Genomic DNA, 21,124 nt, shown 5'->3' with positions numbered 1-21,124 from the left:
AGAAATGTTATAATCTTCAAATTTGTGAAGACAAAAAGAGCTTAAAGCACCTCCATCGGTGGAATGGAGGAGAGCTTCTCACCAAAATTTATTAATTAAAAAAGTAATAAATGAAGAGAGAAAAAAACAGTTTCTCAAACGAGAAACTCTGATAAGAAATGTTTCTGCACGCATGACATAATTCTACTGGTTTAATTATTAAAAATAAACAAAAAAGAAATAATTTAAAAAAATAATATTTTTTTTTTTTTGAGAAACTCTCATCGTATCAGCGGATGGAGATGCTCTTAGAAGGCTGTGACGGCAGGACAATGGTGGCGGTTTGTGGATGACGGTGATAGTTTGACAAAAACAGATTGTTATTTTTTTTACGTAGACGACATTAATTAATCAAATGAAAGTTATTACAGTTGCTTGCTTGATTGCAATCAGTATTGAACAATTTTTACGAGATGTGCATGTCCAACTGTTCTTCCTATTGTCTATTTGTCTCTTTGTGTCTTCTAGGTTCTAGCAATGCAAGTTATGTAGCACTAATGGCTAATATATTTGATATCAACAAAAACTAATGGCTAAGTGGTTCCTTTTTAGCTCGATGCACTATTTTGAGGGTCCAGATTAGCTTCATCTATCGCATAATTCCCACATCTTTTAGTTTTTTTCTCCCATTACACCCAAAGATTTTCTACCTATAGACAAGGAAAGCATGACCCCATAAACAGAGGAGAAAAGAAGAAAACAATTTCAGACATTATAAATTCTAACAACCAAGAGTCCAAGAACCCACAAAAAGACATCATTGAGTACAATGATAAGTATCTATTTTTTGTTGAACTTTCAAGTTGTTTCAACACCATGACGAAGTCTAATTACAATGATTTGATATACTGTTAAGAAAGAGATGATGTTGTAAACTTTGTTTCTTGTTGAATACGTAAGAGAGGCAATGCCTTTTATACAACATGATGATTTAACCTAGTGTAGCTATACAAACTAAGTGGGCTTACGTAGGGGCCTCACAGCCCAATACCCCCCGCAAGCTGGAGTATGGAGGTTACAAATACCCAGCTTGAGAAGAAAAGCTTCAAACTCGCGACGGCCCTTAGCTTTGGTCATGATATCCGCAAGCTGAGATGTCGTGGAGACATGTTTGGTGGCAATTGTACCACGGATGATCTCATCGCGGACGAAGTGTACATCACGACCTACATGCTTTGTGCGAGCATGATAAACCGGATTGGCAGCAAGACTAATAGCGGAGAGACTATCAGAATACAAAGTAACCGGACCATTACACGAGATACCAAGAGCTGGAAGAAGGGCACGTAACCACATGATTTCGCAAACTGTGTCAGCCATAGCACGATACTCAGCCTCGGCCGAAGAACGAGAGACAACATCGTGTTTCTTTGTTTTCCAAGAGATTGGGGATCCTCCCAATTGAATGAACCAACCCGTTAGTGACCTTTGCGTATGTGGACAAGTACCAAAATCTGAATCACACCAAGCCGTGAGTACCAAAGATGTGTTGGAGCGTAGAAGAATACCTTGACCTGGGCTTGATTTGAGATAACGAACAACCCGGAGAGCAGCCTCCATATGGTCAGCTTTAGGATCATTCATAAATTGTGAAAGAATGTGGATGGCATATGACAACTCGGGACGTGTAGAACCAAGATAGATAAGCCTTCCAACAAGACGACGATACCTAGAAGGGTCGGATATCGTATCACCAGATGCTAAAGGAAGTTTATGGTTTTGCTCCAAAGGGTGAGACGCAGGCCGAACCCCAAGTAACCCTGTTTCCGTGATAATATCAATAGCATACTTTCGTTGACACAAATACATACCGGCGGGACTTCTAGCAACCTCAATACCCAAGAAGTACCTCAAGATACCAAGATCTTTCATGTAAAAACATGAGCTTAAATATCGTTTAAACTTATTAATGACGGCAACTGATGAACCCGTAATGATCAAATCATCGACGTAGACAAGAACATGCAGTCTTATACCATGTCTCTCTAAAGTGAATAAAGAGTAATCGGAGATGTCTTGAATAAAACCGTAGTCTTTCAAAGCGGTGGTGAGTTTGGCGAACCAACAACGAGGAGCTTGTTTGAGACCATACAAGGCTTTGCGTAAGCGACATACTTTGTGGTTATCATCACTACGAAAACCCGGTGGAAATTTCATGTAGACTTCTTCATCAAGATCACCTTGAAGAATCGCATTGTGAACGTCCATTTGGTGAACTTCCCAAACCAAAGAGACAACTTGTTGAAGAAAAACACGAATGGTAACCATTTTTGCAACGGGAGCAAATGTTTCGGAATAATCAATACCTTCGGTTTGATTATTACCTAGGACCACCAATCGAGCTTTGTGACGTTCAAGTGTACCATCCGAGTTGTATTTAAGCCTAAAGACCCATTTACAGCCCAATGCTTTCTTTCCCGGAGGCAAGTCTTCAACGGTCCATGTACCAAGAGTTTCAAGAGAGCCGATCTCATCGGAAACTGCACAACGCCAATTTTCATCAAGGATAGCTTCCTTGTAGCTATGAGGTTCAATACCAGTGGATATGGCATAGACATAAGCTTGGTATGCTTCAGAAAATTATGAGCTAGACACGTAATTATCTAGTGGATACGGAGTTGCTGACGGGTGAGGCTTATGAAGTAAAGTAGTCACGTAATCAGCTAGCCTCACTAGTGGCTTTTTAACACGTTTTCCTATGCCAAGAAGTTCCGGTTCCGGTTTTGCAGCCTTTGGAGAGGAAGCAGTCGGAGTAGCAGAAATAATCAGAGATGGAGACATAGATTCTGGTGGAGACGGAGACAATGATTTTGTTGGAGACGGAGACTGTGATTTTGTCAGAGACGGAGAATGTAAAATCTCAGTATCGGAGGTCTCATCGACGGAGGCAGTGTCGTCGGAGAGTGTAGTAACATCATCATCATCAATATAAGAAGATGAGTTTGATGGTTTTAAATCCGGAGCTGTAGTAGGAGCAACAGGAGATGGCGGAGTGGAAGTGTCCTGCGACGATGAAAGTGGAGATGATAGAGACTGGTTTTCATCAGAGAGAAGAAGTTGCGGGTCTGTCAGAGGATCAAAAACAGAGGTAGGGAATTGAAACTCTGTTTCCCAGAAAACCACATCACGAGAGACATAAATTACTCCTGTTTCTATATTATAAACCCGCCAGCCTTTCTTTGCAAAAGGATAGCCGAGAAAAATAGATTGTTGCTTCTACTCTCAAACTTGTCTCCTCCATGCTTTTGATTATGAACGTAGCAAACACAACCAAAGACACGAATATGATTAATCGGAGGAGGCCGATCATATATGAGCTCAAAAGGGGTCTTACCTTGAAGTAAAGGCGTTGGAGTTCGATTAATAAGATAGGCCGCGGTAAGTGCACAATAACACCAAAATTCAATAGGCAATCTAGCTTGGAAGCGAAGAGCACGTGCTACATTGAGGATATGTCGATGTTTGCGTTCTACTCTACCATTTTGTTGAGGTGTGCCTACACATGATGTTTCATGAACAATCCCATGTTCAGCAAAGAATGAAGACAAACAAACGAACTCCGAGCCGTTGTCACTACGAATTGTCTTTATTTTTGTAGAAAATTGCCGTTCAACCAAGGAGATGAAGTTTTTAAGATGAAGTGGAGCTGTTTGTTTCGATGGTAGAAGATACAACCAGACAGCACGCGTATAGTCATCAACTAGAGTTAAAAAATAGTTGGAACCGCAGATTGATGTAGTCCTATACGGACCCCAAAGATCACAATGCACCATTTTGAAAGGAAAACTTGTTTTATTATTGCTCAAAGGAAAAGATTCCCTTGTTTGTTTAGCTTTAATACAAATCTCACAAGTCTTTGAATCAAAATCATGAGTAGTAGAATCTGAAAACGGCAACAACTTTAAAACTTTGGAGGAAGGATGCCGAAACGACAATGCCACAACTGAGAAGATGAACCCGTGCGTGTCACTAACGCTGCAGTTTCCGTTCCCCGAAAAAAATACAATCCATTGAGCTGCTTACCAGCTCCAATCAGCGTTAGAGTGATGCGATCCTGGATAATACACACTTTGTCAGTGATTTGAAAAACACAGCTTCTAGCTCTAGTCAATTGCGAAACTGAGATTAGATGACAATGTAGACCGTCAACAAAAAACACTTCCTGAAGATCCAATGATGATCCTAAATAGACACGGCCATGTTTGGTAGCGGTTGTAAATCTTCCGTCGGGAAGTTTGATCAACACCGGAGCCATTTCACACACATCACACAAAAATTCAAGAGTACCAGTCATATGATTTGTCGCACCAGAATCAATGATCAAAGATTCAAGAAAGAACGTACCCGATTTTGTATCAGTAGAGTTGAGATTTCGTTCTTCAAGCATTTGTCTCAATTGCTTCCATTGTGCATCATTCAAGCCGCTTATGCCGATACGATCTGCGTCTGTCAATTGAGAACCAGACATGGAACTTGGTGCAGCCATGGTTGTTGGTGTCGGATCCCGCACCAGAAGTCCGGGACCAACCAAAGATTGCCACGTAGTCAAGGTAATGGCCCATAAAGGGCAAAACCCGTTGAGCCCATGAGCCGAAGGAACGGTCGAAGTGGTTATCACCACTTCAAGAATCCGAAGTGACTGTACTGTGGTACGAGTTCGGTGTAGAAGACACGGGTAAGTCAGTTCGAGGAGACTTGGGCCGAAAAGGCGAGGCCCAAGAAGATCAGAGTCAATTCAAATTCAAACGTTGAGCATTAAAGTCGAAGAATCAAAACGGACGCATTTAAGAAGGAATAATTGTACTTAATTATTCATTTTAATGTCGTTTCTCTATGTATAAATAAAAGGCCAATGACCATGTAAAAGGGGATCGGCCTCTCGAGAAAGAAAGAATATAGCAATTTTCGTAGCAATTCATAAGCTTTTTACATATTCATTTTTTGTCCCTCAAGAATAATCTTTCCTACTTAATAAAATACTTGAGTGTGTGAATCCGACATCCACATTTTGGCGCCGTCTGTGGGGATAGGGATTCTTGAGTGGTCAGATTTTTTCCTTTATCACACTTCCGAGATAAGCAACAATGTCCGGAGGAGACACCGTTGAGACATCATTGGCTGAAACCCTCAAAGCTATGCAGCAAACCATGTCGGACATATCACAAAAGTTCTCGGATGTGGAAAAAGCCGTCGATACGTTGCAAACATCCCAGGTATCTCTTAGTCAAAACGTCAATACTATACAAACTCGTGTTCGCTCTTTAAGTGCAGGAAACCTTGTGGGAATCCGAAGAGGGATATTCAACTCGCCAAGTTCCGCTGCAAGAAATGAAACCAGCTGACAAACAACTCCTGGTGCTACTAATAACGTGGCTCAGACGTTGGAAGAAGAGACACAGCTCGAAGATGAAGAACAACTTGCAGCTCAATACGAGCAGGAGAACCTTGACCAGTTTGAGACCATGAGGAAGGTTAGCCAGGAATTAAAAGAAATGAAATCAAAATTTCATCAAGCTACAAGTTCGGAGCCAGACATCAATCGAGTCATTGAAGAGGCTAGGCGAACTCCTTTCATCTCGCGAATTGCAAGTTTGAGGATCAAAGATTCCCGGAAACTCAAGTTGGACCCTTACAGCGGATTGGAGGATCCAAAAAGCTATCTCGCAGCTAATCTGATCGCTGCTGGAAGAGTCAAGTTGGATGAAGCTGATGAGGACGCAGGCTACTGCAAGCTTTTTTCGGAGAATCTATGCGGCCAAGCTCTAATGTGGTTTACCCAATTAGAGCCGGGTTCGATCAGCAATTTCGACGAACTATCAGCCGTATTCTTAAAGCAATACTCCATCCTTATGGATAAAAGCGTTTCGGATGCCGATCTTTGGAACTTATCGCAAGGATCTAATGAGTCACTTCGAGTTTTTATCACCAAATTCAAAGGAGTGCTATCAAAGCTCCCAAGAATCTCGCAGCAATCAGCTTTATCTGCCCTGCGAAAAGGATTGCGACATGATTCAAGGTTTAAAGAAGACTTAATACTTCATAAACCAGACACAATTCAGGATGCACTCTTCCGCGCGAATAACTGGATGGAGATAGAGGACGAAAAAGAAAGTTTTGCCAAAAGGAATAAACAAGAAAAGCCGGCAATCACCGTCCCTACCAAGAAGTTCGAGTCTAGGGAGAGCAAAGGACCAAGGAAATTTGGGTCGCAACCCTTCAACAGTACCGTCGGAAAGCAATTCCAAGGGAAAGGAAGATCAAACACTTGGGTCCGTGATGAAAGTCTATATTGCGATATTCATAAAGTAACTGGGCATCTAACCAAGGATTGCAGCGTTCTTAAAAAGCACCTCGCAGAGCTTTGGGCCAGTGGAGATCTTTCCAAATTCAATATAAAAGATTTTGTGAAGGAATACCACGAAGCGAAGGAAAACTCCAAAGATCAAGATTCCAAAAGACCAAGGTTATCCAACGAGGAAGAACCAAGGAGTTCGAAGGGTAAGATCAATGTGATTCTAGGAGGTTCCAAGTTTTGCGGAGATTCGATAAGTTCCATCAAGAAACATAGACGAAATATCCTACTCAAAGCAAGCTTAAGAGAGGAAGTAGATTTTCAAGGTACATCAATATCATTTAATGAAGAAGAAACGCGGTACCTCAAAAGGCCGCATGATGATGCTCTAGTCATTACCCTTGACGTGGCTAACTTCGAAGTATCAAGGATCCTTATAGATACAGGCAGTTCGGTCGATTTGACCTTTTTAAGTACTCTAGAAAGAATGGGAATCAGCCGAGGAGACATAGTAGGACCCCCATCTCCGTTAGTTGCGTTCACAAGCGAGTCAGCCATGTCTCTCGGAACAATCAAGCTACCGGTCCTTGCCAAGAAGGTATCGAAGATCGTGGACTTCGTTGTCTTCGATAAACCCGCAGCTTACAACATCATCCTTGGGACTCCCTGGATTTATCGAATGAAAGCAGTCCCCTCTACATACCATCAATGTATCAAATTTCCAACATCGAATAGGGTGGAAACAATTCGGGGAGATCAAGAAGCTTCACGGACGTGTTACCTAGCTAGCCACCGTATGAAGATTCAATAGCAATTAACGAAGCCCGTAAAAGAGGGACTAAGAACAAAATTTCCTAGCGGGCAGAAGAAAGATGATGTAGTAATCGAAGTGGTGTTGGAAGAAGACAAGCCGGACCGGAAAATTCGAATTGGAGCAACTCTGACTGGCCAAATAAAAGAAGCTTTGATCGAACTTTTAAAGAGAAACAAAACATCGTTTGCATGGTCAGCAGCAGACATGCCTGGTATAGATCCAAGTATAATTTGTCACGAGCTAAACGTAGATCCGAGCTTCAAGCCGGTAAAACAGAAAAGAAGAAAGCTCGGAGTCGAGCGAGCCAAAATAGTAAATGACGAAGTAGATAAACTTTTGAAGATAGGATCCATAAGAGAAGTGCAATACCCGGAATGGATAGCAAACACTGTCGTCGTCAAAAAGAAGAACGGGAAAGATAGGGTTTGCATCGATTTCACAGACCTAAATAAAGCATGTCCCAAAGATAGTTTCCCGCTCCCACATATAGATCGACTTGTAGAGTCCACCGCTGGGAACGAGTTGTTAACATTCATGGACGCCTTCTCAGGTTATAATCAAATAATGATGAACCCCGAAGATCAAGAAAAGACGTCATTCATTACTGATAGAGGTATCTATTGTTACAAGGTAATGCCTTTTGGTTTGAAAAATGCAGGAGCAACTTACCAACGGTTGGTCAACAAGATGTTCCATAATCATCTCGGGAAAACAATGGAAGTCTACATAGATGATATGTTGGTTAAGTCGTTAAAGAAAGAGGATCACGTTAAGCATTTAGAGGAATGTTTTGATATTCTCAATAAATATCAAATGAAGCTGAACCCGGCGAAGTGCACATTTGGAGTCCCATCCGGAGAATTTCTTGGTTATATCGTGACAGAAAGAGGAATTGAAGCCAATCCAAATCAAATCAACGCCTTTCTGAACATGCCCTCTCCAAGAAACTTCAAAGAAGTACAACGGTTGACTGGGCGGATTGCCGCTCTGAATCGTTTTATCTCGAGATCAACAGATAAGTCGTTGCCTTTCTACCAAATTCTAAAAGGGAACAAATGATTCCTTTGGGACGAGAAGTGTGAAGAAGCTTTTGGGCAGCTTAAAGCATACTTAACCACTCCGCCTATATTGTCCAAACCAGAAGTGGATGAAAAATTTTATTTGTACGTGTCGGTTTCAAACCACGCAGTTAGTGGAGTCTTGGTTCGGGAAGACCGTGGGGAGCAGAAACCAATTTACTATGTGAGCAAGTCAATGACGGATCCAGAAACCAGATACACAATGATGGAAAAACTCGCACTCGCAGTGGTGATATCGGCTCGAAAGCTACGCCCGTACTTTCAATCCCATCCGGTTGAGGTATTAACCAACCAGCCACTCCGAACAATACTTCATAGTCCAAGCCAGTCCGGACGATTGGCAAAATGGGCGGTGGAATTAAGCGAGTACGACATAGAGTTCAAAAGCCGGATCAGTATGAAGGCTCAGGTCTTAGCAGATTTCCTGACCGAACTACCAATACCTGGAACGATAGAACAACCGGAGAACCAAACTTGGAAATTACACGTAGATGGGTCTTCAACAAAACAAGGATCCGGAGTGGGAATCAAGTTGGAGTCTCCGACGTCAGAAATTCTAGAACAATCATTCCGGTTGTTATTCAATGCCTCCAACAACGAGGCAGAATACGAAGCCCTGATTGCCGGACTTCGATTAGCACAAGGAGTTGGAGCTAAGGAAATATTGGCTTATTGCGATTCGCAATTAGTAGTTAACCAATTTAATGGGGACTATGAAGCCAAAGATTCAAGAATGGAAGCGTACCTCGAAGTGGTAAAGGATTTATCTAAAAATGTCTCGAAATTTGAATTAATCCGCATACCTCGAGGAGAGAATACAACTGCGGACGCGCTTGCCGCATTGGCATCAACATCAGATCCTGAGTTGAAAAGAGTTATTCCAGTGGAATGCATTTCGGAGTGAAGCATTCAAGACAACAAAGAAACCCTCGTCATTACAAGGTCTCGAGCGGCGGCACACGACCGTGGCGAACCAGAGATCGAACCGCCACCCAACAAACGGAGGAAGTCAAGAGGATCAAATACACCTAACAAGGGACCCGTTGTCTTAGCTGAAGATGTGAGTTCAGAAACAGTATTAGAAACCGAATCGTAAATCGAGGAGGATGCTCTCGAACCAAACGAACATCCCGAGCCAGAGCCACGAGTATTTCACAAGGTTGACCAAATTCCGGCTAAAGACTTGGGGGCTGACTGGAGGGAGCCAATAAAGCACTACATTATGACAGGTGAGCTCCCAAAGAATAAATGGCAGGCCAGGAAAATGAAAGTCGTTAGCGCGAAATTTTGTCTGTCAAAAGGATGCGTTATATAGACGAGGTGTCAGTGACCCTTACCTATTATGCATTTTTGGGCCCGAAGTCGAAATCGTCATGGGCGAGGTGCATGAAGGATTATGTGGGAGTCATTCATCAGGAAGAGCTATGGCTTTTAAAGTTAAAAGAATGGGGTATTTTTGGTCCACTATGATCACAGATTGTGTTAAGTTCGCCCAAAGATGCAAGCGCTGTCAACTCCATGCACCATTGATCCATCAACCGTCAGAATTATTCTCCTCCATTTCCGCCCCATACCCGTTTATGAGGTGGTCAATGGACATCATTGGACCATTACACAAATCAACTCGAGGTGTACAGTACCTTTTAGTCCTTACGGACTACTTTTCAAAATGGATTGAAGCTGAGGCGTATGTTAGTATCAAGGATTCGGCGGTGAAGACCTTTATTTGGAAAAACATTATATGTCGACATGGAATTCCATACGAAATAGTCACTGATAATGGACCATAATTCATTTCACACGAGTTTGATGCCTTTTGTGCGGACTGGGGAATCAAAGTTAGTTATTCTACTCCACGATATCCGCAAGGAAACGGTCAAGCTGAAGCCGCAAACAAAACAATATTAAGCAATCTCAAGAAACGCTTAAGTCATCTAAAGGGAGGATGGTATGAAGAACTCCAACCCGTCCTGTGGGCCTATCTTACAACCCCTCGGCGGCCTACTGGAGAAACTCCATTTTCTTTGGTTTACGGCATGGAGGCGGTAGTACCAGCTGAACTCAATGTGCCCGGACTTCGTCGAACAGAAGCACCGTTAAATGAGGAAGGAAATTCAGCAATGCTTAACGATTCACTAGATACCATAAATGAAAGGCGTGATCAAGCTCTAATTCGGATTCAGAATTACCAACAGGCAGCAGCCCGGTATTACAACTCTAAGGTTAAAAGTAGGCCGTTCTTCGTGGGAGATTATGTATTAAGGCGCGTCTTTGACAATAAAAAAGAAGAAAGCGCCGGCAAACTCGGTGTTAATTGGGAAGGACCTTACATTATTACCGAAGTGGTTCGGAACGGTGTTTATAGGTTGAAAGACTTAGAAGACAACCTAGTCAAGCGACCTTGGAATGTGATCAACCTGAAGAAGTTTTATGTTTAGAGCTACATACATTGTTTATGTACATGAACTACGGTGTGGCTTGATCCCGAGATGGGTACGTAGGCAGCTCGAAAACGAGTTCAGCTATTAATAAAAATTTGTTTTATTTCTTTATTAAAGGAAAAAGGTTCGATTGTCCGAACAAGTGAAGCAAATAAAGGTTCGAACTATGCGAACATACAAGAGATGGGAAATAGAGCGTTATTTAAAAAAACGGAATGTCCCTTATCGTACACTTCGGACTACGAAAACCTTGTTGACGAGCAGAACACTTCAACTCCTTGACCAGCAAGATCGAGGATTGGCATCATGCAGTCCGGAATTCGAGCAAAGTCAGAGATTCCAAGCTCAATCCACTCTCCGGGGTGAGATTCAAGGATGTGAAGATTTCTTGACACCGTAGTAAGCCTGCGTTGCATCCGGTTAATCCTCTTCCGGAGTCTCCTCTTTTCCGACATAAGCTTCTGGTGATGAAGCTCGAGTGCCTCTATGAACGCCGTCGCTGTTCCTTGGTCTCTGATTGGGAGATTCCTGATCAAAGCACATGGGGCTCGGATCTGAGATCTCAAGAAGCCGCGAAGTGGAGGAGGCTGCCTGTTTGGCTCATTTGGAACATCTTCGCTCATCATTCCGATTCTGGAGAAGTCGGGCATAGATTCTGAACAGCGAAGATTGAACTCCATACCTACCAAAATGAAAAGAATGGTGAGAAATAAAGGGAAATTAAGACTATAATTTATAGGAACGTCATATCCCTAACAAACTGCGGATTCTATCCAAGGAATGGAGTGATTCACGGAGAGATTTATGCCCTCGAACAGATCCTGCATTAAAAGGCGCATCTCCGAGAATATTTGAAAAGAAAGGAAAGTTGCAAATATTTCCATAAATAAAAAGGGGCCGAAGCCCATTACGAGTTTAAAATAAGTGAAGAAGTTAAAGGACATTTATGGGAAAGGCTCAGGAACAGGCTCCTTCATCGCCGGTTTAGTATTCGAAGTGGACGCCTTGTTCTTGGCATCCACCTCGGAACGATCCCGAATGCGTTTCCGACTGTTGCTGGCCTCCTCCTCCAAATCGTCTTCCTCTTCACTGTCAGATGGAACGGCGCAGACAGGGACGTTCACGGGACCCGGGACTCCTTTAGCGCGGAGATACATCCGAAGCATCTTCGGGATCTCAGCGACGGAGTCGAAGTTCCGCCACTCCCATTGAAAGGGATCACTCTCCAAGGCCCGTATCTTCCTCTCCACCCGAGCAATGCGAGTCTCGAGTGTTTGCCTTTTAAGGCCCAGCCGTTGCCTCTCTTCACACAAGCGACGGTGCTTGTCGACAACCTAGCATAAAGATGAATGAATAAGATGAAACAAAAAGTTTTTAAGTCAAAAACTTTAAATATTTACCTTGTCGATAAAGTCGCAAGCCTCTTTCTTCTCCTTTGAAGGAAAGTGAAAGACGGCGTGAGGGAAGAGAACTCCGGCCGGTTCAAAGCCGTCGCCAGACAAGAAGAGTGGGCTGCCGGGATCGATGGGGGCTACTGTTTCGTTTTCCATTCTCGAAATATTTCTCAAGTAAGATTCTAAAAATCGTGTTTAAATAAAGCTTGGAGGTAGGTAAGCCTTTATTTATAATGATTTAGGGTTTGTCTTGGAACCATAAATCCATTAATGGTAGCGTGTCCGAATGGTTTAAACCATTTTTGGAAAATCGAGAAAAGGCAGTTATTGCATTAAAAGACGAGCCGTTTTCCTTGAGAAGGGAAAGAGCAACCGTTGCATTAACTACAAAAGTTTCTAAGGCCCAAGCCCAATAAATTTATCGAGTTGACTAAACCCGAAGTGGGGAACTCGCTTTAAGCCGAGCTCAGCTCTCGCATTCTAAAGAGAAAGGTCTGATCAGCCTAAAAATCTCGAAAGCATAACCACAAGGCCACAAAAGGTTAAAAGCGGACTTTGCAAACCCGCATATAAATTTTAACCAAACCCCCTTGGGTCGTAACCTAAAAAGGTTTAAAAGCCTCCTCAGGCAAATATCTTGTTCGAAAGAAATTATAAAGCCTCCTTAGGCCAAAAACAAGTTCGAAATTGAATTTAAACTAAATGGGACAGTCCCCAGTTTAAAGTGGACACAGCCACTACGGATTGACCTCCACCTCGGATCCCTGCTCAGCTTGATCAGATGAAGCTCCCTGACCACCCTCCGCGGTGCAACCAACCTCTGGAGTGACCTCCGGTACCATAGGAGCTACGGGCGGGACAACGTCTTCCGTCTCACTTGAGCCTAGAAATAATAAATCTAGTCAATCAAAGGTATAAGGTAAGAAAAGGTAGGCGTCAGGAGCCAAGCGTTACCTGCCCAGTCTAAACCCGATTCGCTTATAGGAGGTGATTCAGTAAAGAATTCCTCGAAGTCAAGCGGGTTGAAGATCGAAGTGGGAAGAGCTGCCAAGCGACTCCGTTTTTCAGAAAGATTAGTTGACAGCTCGGTCCTTTCTTGTTCCTCAGAGAAATCTGCTTCATGGATTTGATCCAGCAGAATTAGGTTGCTTTCATGCTCCTTGATGTCTGACTCCAAGTCTGACCTAGCCTTCTCGGTTTGCATGAAGCAAATGGCCCCTTGGATCAATTCCATCCCGCATCCCTTAACCTCCTTTCTGGCCTTCGAAGCCGACCTTGCTAACTCGGAATCACGCAACTTGGCTAACGCTTTGTACTTCGCGTCGAGCTCGATAAGTTGGTTGTTCAGGGTATCGGCGGTTGATTCGGATTCATGAAGTCTACCCTGAACACCAGAAAGTTTGTCCTGGAGTTTGTAATTCCGGTCGTAGTAGTCTTGCAGCTCCCCCTTTACCTGCGCCAGCTCGGATGTTAAACTGTCAACCTTGTCCTCCAGATCATGCTTGGAGCCAGCAGAAGAATTGAGTTCAGCCTCAAGAGCTGAGAATTTCTTCTTCCACATGTCAATCTCCTTCTCCCGTCCAATGACCAACCCTTCGTAATGTTCGATCATATCGTTAAGTTCGCTATGAGCCTGGCATTATAAACTCGGGATGGCGAGTCAGTTTGAAGAATGACGATACATAAAAAAAACAAAAACAAAAAAAAAAAAAGAAGAAAGGAACTAACCCGAGATGAATGATAAGCGTGAAGCAAATAGCGTTCACGAATCGCAGGGCGCCATTTGTTGAAGTCTGGCAAGATCGAACCCGATCGGGTCTTGAAGCATCGGAAGACGCTGCCTTCCTTCTCCATAGCTGCGAAGAAGGAAGGGTTGTAAAAATTGGAATTTTAATAGAGACAAAAAGTTTAAAGTATGTGTAAATCGACAAACCTGAAAGCGATTTGACTTGAGGGACAAGAGCAGGCTTCAACCTCGAGGAAGCATCTCGAGATTCAGAATCTCCCCTTTTAGGGGATGCACTCCGATCAGTCTTTTCGCCGACGGGCCGGGAAGAAGAAGACATGTCAACAGGTCGGGGAGGACCCATTGGTTCAGTAGGAGGGGATGATCGAGGTAAACGGTCAGTCCGGGCCCTTGATTTCTCTCTTCGCGGAGACGAGTCATCACGGGATGACTTGTCCCTCTTCTTACGAACCAGATTCTTAAGTGGTTCGTTGCTGAGATCGTCTCGGGAAGGGCGAGGAGAGTCACAACGAGGAGACCGCTCTCTCCGAGGAGAACGTTCGTCGCGGGGCTCGCGGCGAGGTGTCAACCTATAAGCAGCAACGGATCTGGCTCCCTCGGAGCTGTTGTCATCAACCAGCAGGGTCTTGCTGTAATCTTTTTTGTCGATGGCGGCCGCAAGGAACGCCTTGTTTTCATCACAAGCCTCTGCTATCGGCTTGGATAGTTTCTTACGCTGGGCAGCGAGGGCCCGAGCTGACATTCCCTGAGTTGAGGGAGGAGGCGAAAGACGATGAAGTAGATTGGGGGGACTCATCCTGAGTTTTCGGTTGGCCTCGACAAATCGTTCGAGGGTGAAAGAATTCCAGAGGGTTTCCCCTTCAAGGATTGTTTTGAAGAACTTGACAAATTCTTCGGTCGGAAGAGTTGAAGCGATGAGAGCTGCGAAATGAAACAACGAATTTGGTCAGTAAAGAAATAATAATGAACAGGAAAGAAATATACGACCTAGTCTCTACCAGGTTTCGTAGACCACTTCGATGGGAGTACATCGGAAAGATTCCCAATCGAAGCAGGAGTTTTCTTAATCAAAAACCAAGGATGATGCCAGTTTTCATCCTTGTTCGGGAGGTGCGAAATAACGTTTCTATTGGCATTTGGGTATGCCGAGAAGTATCCTGTTTTCTTTGACGAACTCCTCACACTTATAAGTTCATTCAGCTCGGGGACTCCAATGACGTAGCCGGCCTCCGCCGCAACGGTTATAATCCCGAGGATGGTTCGGAGGAGATTGGGGGTTAATTGAGGTAAGGCGATCTCGAGAGCCGCCAAGAATCGAACTAAGGCTTCGGGAAGGGGGAAGGTCAGTCCGCAGCCCTTGAAGTAAATTTCGTAAACACAAAAGTAGCCGACACGGTGGTTCTCCGGGGATTCCGTAGGATCGGCTATTTGCGCCTCCGCTATGATTTCAGGAGGAATTTGACAGAGCCCCTTTAATCGCTCAAGGGACTGAAGAGTGCAGGTGGATTTGTAATAAGGACCGGCAATATCGTTAGGAAGAGTGCATTCATCATTACTAGAGCGCCTCTCGTCGTAAGAAGGAGATTCAGGTCTCTCGGAATCAGAAGTCATCGGAGAAAAATGAAAAATTCAAGATCCGGCGAAGAGAGTTTTCGTGAGGAAAGGAAGAGAGAGGTTTTTGATTAAAGCGCAAAAGTAAAAGAAGAGAGTAATGGTGAAAAGAAGTTACCTCAAGCTAATGATGAAACCGCCTCAGAAGTTATGTGGGAAGTGGGAAGGTTTTTTCCCGTTTTAATAGTAATTAATTAATACACAGTCATAATGATGACAGATGTCAATCGGGTAAAAATGGCTAGTGCCGAAATTAAGGGAGGGATGAGATTTTCGGCGGGAAATCAGGAAGATTCTCGGGCGCAATCTTTGGTCATTTAAAGCATTTAAAGTCCTCCGAATTGGAATGACACTTCGAAGGACTTGGGGGGCTAATTGTTGGTGTCGGATCCCGCACCAGAAGTCCGGGACCAACCAAAGATTGCCACGTAGTCAAGGTAATGGCCCATAAAGGGCAAAACCCGTTGAGCCCATGAGCCGAAGGAACGGTCGAAGTGGTTATCACCACTTCAAGAATCCGAAGTGACTGTACTGTGGTACGAGTTCGGTGTAGAAGACACGGGTAAGTCAGTTCGAGGAGACTTGGGCCGAAAAGGCGAGGCCCAAGAAGATCAGAGTCAATTCAAATTCAAACGTTGAGCATTAAAGTCGAAGAATCAAAACGGACGCATTTAAGAAGGAATAATTGTACTTAATTATTCATTTTAATGTCGTTTCTCTATGTATAAATAAAAGGCCAATGACCATGTAAAAGGGGATCAGCCTCTCGAGAAAGAAAGAATATAGCAATTTTCGTAGCAATTCATAAGCTTTTTACATATTCATTTTTTGTCCCTCAAGAATAATCTTTCCTACTTAATAAAATACTTGAGTGTGTGCATCCGACATCCACAATGGTGGTGTCTCCGAGAGCAGCGACGTGATTGATGGAGGTGCCACGACCCATGCTCTGTTTGGCCTTGAAAGTGGTTGTAGGCGGAATAGGAGAACCACGACCAACAGAATTAGACTGATTTCGCCGGCGCATTTTCTCTTCAAGCCAAGGAGGATATCCCACTAACTTGAAACAGTTTTCAGCAAGATGACCAAGTCAGCCATAGTTGGAGCAAACAGAAACAGAGTCTCTGTTTTCGGAGAAGCCACGGGTTCGTTGAGAAGTTTGAACCGCGAAAGTGACACCGTCGTTTCTTTCATCATTGAGACGACTTATAGACTTTGATTCTTCATCCTGAGTCAATACACTGTAAGCTTCTTCGAGTGAGGGCAGTGGTACCCGAGAGAGGAGTGCGGATTTTACTGCGCCATATACAGATTCGTCTAGGCCCATGAGAAATTGATGTAGTTTGTCTTCCTCGCGTTCCTTCCTAACTTCATCCATAGTTTTTGCTTGTTGGTAATCTGCCAAGCTTCTCCACAGTTGAGAGAGTTTCCCGTAATATGTCTCAATGGGAGTACCTTTTTGACGGCATGTAGCTAACTCGGTTTTAAGTCGTTGGATGCGCTGTCCGTTTTTGACTCCAAACCGTTTCTGAATATGAGTCCACAGCTCATAAGAATCGTCGAGATGTGACAGAGAAGTAGAGATGCTTTCATGAATGGTAAGCTTCATCCATGAAACCACAAGAGCGTTGTTAGCAATCCAATCATCGAAATCTAGATCTGTTGCAACGGGTTGAGGTATTGAGCCGTCTGCAAATCCAAATTTCTTCCTTGCCTTCAAAGCCAAACGCAAATTTGTGGCCCATTCATCGTAGTTAGGTCCACGGAGGAGAGGTTTTGAGATCAAGGTTCCTGGATTGTCACTGGAGGTGAGGTCGTACGGTGAGATGGTGCGTCGAGGTCGTGCCGTAGAAGCACTCGTGGATGTAGCAAGAGCCAATTCGGTGCTCATGATGAAAACAGAGAAGTTTGTCGAAGAAGTAGGAACAAACTTTAGGTCAAAGATAGATAGAGAATAAAAACAGAATTTGAGAAACAAATATTGCTTGCAGCGGAATTGAATAAGTCACAAGATCAAAAACCCTTTAGTAGTTTAGGTTTTGCTCTGATACCATGTTAAGAAAGAGATGATGTTGTAAACTTTGTTTCTTGTTGAATACGTAAGAGAGGCAATGCCTTTTATACAACATGATGATTTAACCTAGTGTAGCTATACAAACTAAGTGGGCTTACGTAGGGGCCTCACAGCCCAATATATACCCTAGAAGGTTTATATTCACCACAATGGTAAAATTTTAGCTGGCTTAACGTTTTGTAATTTTTTTTACAAACCCATGTATTCCTTAATGGAATTAACATTCTTATCAAAAAGATAGAAGAAACTTTTATGACGACTTGCTGGAACAAGAATAACTTTACAAGGGACCTTGAGATGTGTTCTTGCGCATAATAGCATAGTAGTTAGAAACAAGCAAAACAATTCAAACCTCTCTCTGATTTAGTCGTTAAACAGTTTTGGTGATGATACGTGTAGTAAAGAAAGAAATCTTGCCTATCAAGGAACATCCAATTAAAATTTATCAAACACCCAATCACAAGACATGGATGTTGCATTTGGATGAACGTTTGGGAAGAGCAAGAAGAGCATTTGTGAGTTGCAACTTGTTCTCTATCTCATCACTAATGTTCACTTTCATCTCTTCAAGATTCTCCATTCCCCACAAGAAGAACTTCACTTGGTTCAGTTCCCCAAGTCTTCCTTTATATCCTTGTATCTCAAGCACTTTCACCACATTCCCACCGATGTTAATCCGAGAAATGCATACACCCCAACCGCACATACTCTGAAATCGAAACCATATAATAAGCGTAGAGATGGTATGCGGATTCTCGAGCAAAAGGTATAATTAGGAAAGGAAGGAGATTGAGATTGAGAGAGACATACCTCAACAGTAGAAGAAGAGAGGTAAAGGATTCGAACATTGCAGATAGAATCCATGATTTTGGAACAGTTTATGTGTTCATTGCTCAATCTCCATCTCCATCCGAAAACAAGATTGAGGCGGGCTTCTAAAAGGACATTTAAGCAATTTTCTGATTCAAACTCACAAGTTATAGAATCAGAGTAGTCGAGGTAGACAAGATTGGGTGTGTAGATTTTCAAATTCCGATAAGACTCATCGTCGATGTAGCGAATTGTGAGTTTCTTGATGTTGTCGTGGTATAAATAGTAAGGTGTTGGAGGAATGTCTTCGAATTCGAATTCTCTATCGTCAGTGTAAATGTGATGTATGTATAATTCTTCTAGCTCAGGGCAACCATGAATCATCACATCACACAAATCATAATCTGAAAACCAAACTGTGTGGAGGAAGAGACTCTTAAGCAGGGGAAGACAAACGTCCTTCAAAGGAGCCTTACCAAGACAAAGCTCTGTTCCTAAAGTGAGCTTGACCAATGTATTGTTTATGAAGAGTGTTTTAGGAACAAGCCTTAAAATTTACTCTGTTTTGCAAGTAGTTTGTATATATTCTTAGCAAGAAAAAATTTGTCAAAAACAAATCATATCAAATCATTAATTACCGTTATTAATTGATTTCATTATACTAAAGTAAATGTTTCCTTTATTAATTAATGAGAGAGAGAGAGAGAAACAAATATTTCCTTTTTATCAAACTCTCAACGGCTAATAATTATACGCAAATCTAAACAAAATATGGAAATCAAATCTTTACTCGTTTTTTTCCTTTTTCGTACCGATGAGCGAGAGTAAAAAATAGTTCTAATCTATAAATATATGATTCCACTCTCTAAACCTAATTCATTAGTTTCACTCTCTAAAATTTCTTTCATTCTTCTTCGTGTTCGGGCTTTCTCTTCACTTTGAACGTGAGAAAAACAGAGAGATTGTCTTCGAGATCAACATTAAGATGGCTATGCGATCTTTACCTTCTTCCTCTTCTTCTTCATCTTATTCACTCGCTTCTACAAGTTTGAGTAATAGACTTGAGACCATCTTCAAGAAAGCTTCCGAGCTTTGCACTCTCTGTGATATTAAAGCCTGCGTCATCTATTACGGACCAGACGGAGAACTTAAGACATGGCCTAAGGAGCGAGAGAAAGTGAGAGACATTGCTCTTAGGTATAGTCAATTAAACGAAGCCTTGAGACGCAAGAAACGCGTTAATCTTTATGACTTCCTGAACAAGAAGAAGGAAAAGGGTTTGAAGAACCCGAATAAGAAGAGGAAGACGAGTTTGAAGAAGGTGAATGAATTAAAGTATCCGATCTCTGATCATTACTCTCCTGACCAAATCTCCAAACTGATTCAGTCCTTAGAACTCAATGTCTCTAAAGTCCAAGAAAGGCTTCGTTTTGTTGAGTCGCAGAAACACAAGGAGACAAAACCGGATCATCAGAGTTTAGCATCATCCTCTCTGAATCAGCAGACCCAATCTTTGAACCCTAGCCAGTTCTCGCTATTTATGTATAACCATGGAGATAATACTCTCTCTCAAATCCCAGTCTCTGCATCAAATTTCAATCAGGATTTCTCAGCGTTACTTCAAGAATCTGAGTTTAAGAACCCGTTAGTGAAGCAGGAGCTTTGTGGTTATGATCAGAACATGTGCATGAGTGGCATTACCAACAACAGTTTCCAACATCCTTGCGTCTCAAACAAAGAACATTACTCGGCGGTACAAGAATCTGTAAACAACTATGAGTTAAATCAGTTGCTGCAGAAGGAGTTTTATGGTTGTGATCAGAAACTAATTAGTAACATCAATAGCAACAATTTTCAACATCCTTGCGTCTCAAACACACAACATAACTCGGCGGTACAAGAATCTGTGGATAACTATGGGTTGATGCAGCATGAACTTTATGGTTTTGATCAGAACTTGTGTTCGAGTGATATTACCCACATCAACGTTCCAAATCCTGGCCTCTCAAACACGGCCTCATATGAGTTAGGTTCTGATTTTCATGACTCTTGTGGTAACATGGTCGGTAACACTAGCTTCTCTCAAGATATGTGTTCAAGCTATGTTTATAACTTTGATGAGAGCAGTCTACTTCAGACATCTACTCTACCATATCTCTCCACCGTTCCTAGCAGTTATCTTCTATCCGGGAACTCGAGTTGAAGCAATTACCTCCTTCAAAGTCAATGATGAAGCTGTTTAAGCATTAGTTTCTATTTTTGAGTTTTGAAAAAACATATGCATTTGTTTATTAATTGTCTCTTAGTTTTTATTATGAATAGGAAACATTTTGTTTAGTATGTGTTGTTCTTGGTCTATAATGTATTCAACTAAACAAATCAAGCTCAATAATAATATACTAATAATCAAATCTAATCTGTTGCTGACATTAATCTACACATAATCAACACAAACACATTCTTCTTCCTATATATTTTGCTATTCATGAATTCAGTTCCACAGACACAAACCACACCATTGGTCTGTTTTGGTTAAGTTTGGGTTGTCACAAAATTCACAAGTTCATATAGTATATATAATTCTATATCGGAACTGGTTTGAACCCGACCGCCTTCAAAATATGCTCCCAGTCAAAGAATTTACAAATTTTATGGCATCTGAAAATACTTTTGAATCGAAAATTGTGTGAGTTTGGTCACCTGAAAATGGAAGTGGTTTCAGTGTAGACTGCAAATCCGAGTTCGAACCAAATCCTATTTTTGTGAAACCGGTTTAGATAAACCAACATTGAAAAATATTATGTGGTTCTTTCCGGTTAAAGG

The 21,124-nt window shown here is 42.4% G+C and overlaps 2 protein-coding genes across 2 annotated transcripts; one reads left to right on the top strand and one right to left on the bottom strand.

Moving 5' to 3' along the window:
* Positions 1-17,948: 17,948 nt before the first annotated feature.
* LOC9306797 (putative F-box protein At5g40050) lies at positions 17,949-18,685 on the bottom strand. Its single transcript, XM_002868629.2, has 2 exons — positions 18,302-18,685; positions 17,949-18,200 (listed from the first exon to the last, which is right to left on the bottom strand). Exons 1-2 carry the CDS (start codon positions 18,683-18,685, stop codon positions 17,949-17,951), a joined length of 636 nt encoding a protein of 211 aa, XP_002868675.1.
* A 317-nt stretch (positions 18,686-19,002) lies between these two features.
* On the top strand, positions 19,003-20,578 carry LOC9304747 (agamous-like MADS-box protein AGL75). Its single transcript, XM_002870680.2, has one exon. The coding sequence runs from the start codon at positions 19,287-19,289 to the stop codon at positions 20,502-20,504; it is 1,218 nt and encodes a 405-aa protein (XP_002870726.2). The 5' UTR covers positions 19,003-19,286; the 3' UTR covers positions 20,505-20,578.
* Positions 20,579-21,124: the final 546 nt, after the last annotated feature.

Source organism: Arabidopsis lyrata (genome assembly GCF_000004255.2).
Source record: "Arabidopsis lyrata subsp. lyrata unplaced genomic scaffold ARALYscaffold_7, whole genome shotgun sequence".
Taxonomy (NCBI): domain Eukaryota; kingdom Viridiplantae; phylum Streptophyta; class Magnoliopsida; order Brassicales; family Brassicaceae; genus Arabidopsis; species Arabidopsis lyrata.
This window is presented reverse-complemented; position numbering and strand designations above follow the sequence as displayed.